The sequence below is a fragment of the Sinocyclocheilus grahami genome, unplaced genomic scaffold (assembly GCF_001515645.1).
Source record: "Sinocyclocheilus grahami isolate Dianchi unplaced genomic scaffold, SAMN03320097.WGS_v1.1 scaffold22342.1, whole genome shotgun sequence".
Classification (NCBI taxonomy): domain Eukaryota; kingdom Metazoa; phylum Chordata; class Actinopteri; order Cypriniformes; family Cyprinidae; genus Sinocyclocheilus; species Sinocyclocheilus grahami.
The window spans coordinates 1,168-2,977 of record NW_015518748.1 but is presented as its reverse complement, the minus strand read 5'-3'; the positions used below and the strand labels follow the sequence as shown (position 1 = coordinate 2,977).

Here is a 1,810-nt window from a genome sequence, read left to right as displayed (position 1 = left end):
ATATATATATATATATTATTAAGAAATAAATTAACACTTTTATTCAGCAAGAATGCATTGCAAATAGGATAAAAGTGACATTTATAATGTTACAAAATATTTATTTTCAAATAAATGCTGTTCAGCTTTGATCACAAAAATAAATTACATTTTAAAATACTTTCAAATAGAAAAGAGTTATATCAAATTATAAGAATGTTTCACAATATTACAGTTTTTAATAAATGCAGCCATACGGCAAAAACTTTTTTTTTATTTTTTTAAATGTGTTTTTAAATATATTTCGTAATATACAAAAAAATGGCCTAAAATATATTTGCTTAAAATATTTTTCAAAATATATGTATGTAAATTCATTTTCTACCAAAGTATTTTTTGGTCATTGCTGAAAATATATTTTAGAAATATAAATGTATTTTTTTAAAGCATTTAAAATATGTATTTTACCCTCCATAATATTCCAGTCCAAGAAAACACATTCACATATGTCACATTTAAAGAAAATCTTTTTGTTGCCTATAACACGTGTGAACATATAACACATTTGAATAAACAATGAATGAATATAAAATGCAGGCTGCTGTGAGATCGGAAATGTATTTTCTTGCCCCTGAAATAGAATTTGAAATATATTTTGGTATGTGAACATTGAAAGTAGATATATTTTCAATTCAAACATATATTTGACTGAGCATCATGGTTTACAACAAATATTTAGCATGTATTTAAAACATTTTTTTCCATATTGGTTGATGAGCATAAGAAACATCTTTCACAAACATTAAAAATCTTACCGACCCCAAACAGAAGATATTCACTTTTATCGAGCTTTTGTATAATATAATTGTATAGTATAAAATATTGTTTTTTCAAATACAAACTTTTCCTCTGTGTCAACTAACCATTGCTATTAATATTGCTCATATTTAGTGTTAATGATCTGAACAAGCCTCTAAGCCTCTATTTCTCATATTCTCTCTCTTTGTTTCCCTGTTTCTCTCTCTCTCTCTTCCAGATAATCTCTTTGGGAATTATATGGATAAGGGAGCGTTTATTGAGAAACTGGGATTACCCTCCGTGGATGAACCCGATTCCATACCGACCAACACCAACCGCTACGTGCTTGCCGACGTCACCAGCTTCTTTACCATGCTGGTGGGCATCTACTTCCCCTCCGTGACAGGTAAAGTCTTCTCTCGACAGCCCTGATCTCAGCCATCATTTCTGATTATGAAAATCTACGTTCTTGAAAATAAAGGTTCCAAAAGCAATGTCAAAGAAGAACCATTTTCCTCAAGAATCCTCTTTACAACCATTTTGTTAAATGGTTTTGTTTAATAATCAAAAGAACCCTTTTTCCACTGTAATAAACCTTTTGTGCAATGGAAAGGTTTCATGAATGTTAAAATGGAACTATAAATGCCAAAAATGAACCTTTCTTTTTTAAGACTGTATAAAGAATTCCACATTTTAGAATACAAGTAAACTCATCAAAACTAGGAAATAACCCAAATGGAAGTATGGGAATGATGTAGTGAGCAAACATTGTAGCCATTCTATGGTCTGTCTTGTTTTGAACAGGTATCATGGCTGGATCAAACCGATCCGGTGATTTGCGGGATGCCCAGAAGTCCATTCCCATCGGCACCATCCTGGCCATCACCACCACCTCCATCATCTGTATCTTCTCAGATAGAAACACACACAGCGCTCCACCTGCTGGACACAGTCTGATATAACACCCTACCAGCCATACAGTTTATGATACAGTGATCAAATATCAAATGACTCATATTAGTGATTCAATCGA

At 31.7% G+C, this 1,810-nt stretch overlaps 1 protein-coding gene across 1 annotated transcript; it reads left to right on the top strand.

Annotated features, from left to right (window-relative positions):
* Positions 1-1,020: 1,020 nt before the first annotated feature.
* LOC107579954 (solute carrier family 12 member 7-like) lies at positions 1,021-1,761 on the top strand. The gene is made up of 2 exons (XM_016265728.1): positions 1,021-1,183; positions 1,582-1,761. The coding sequence occupies exons 1-2, from the start codon at positions 1,036-1,038 to the stop codon at positions 1,737-1,739; spliced, it is 306 nt and encodes a 101-aa protein (XP_016121214.1). The 5' UTR covers positions 1,021-1,035; the 3' UTR covers positions 1,740-1,761.
* Positions 1,762-1,810: the final 49 nt, after the last annotated feature.

What these genes read in the sequence shown, in the direction of transcription:
- LOC107579954 (XM_016265728.1), top strand. Translation starts at nt 1,036, where the DNA reads ATGGATAAGGGAGCGTTTATTGAGAAACTGGGATTACCCTCCGTGGAT. An exon ending in CTACTTCCCCTCCGTGACAG is followed by an intron (nt 1,184 to 1,581) that starts GTAAAGTCTTCT and finishes TGTTTTGAACAG; the next exon opens with GTATCATGGCTGGATCAAAC.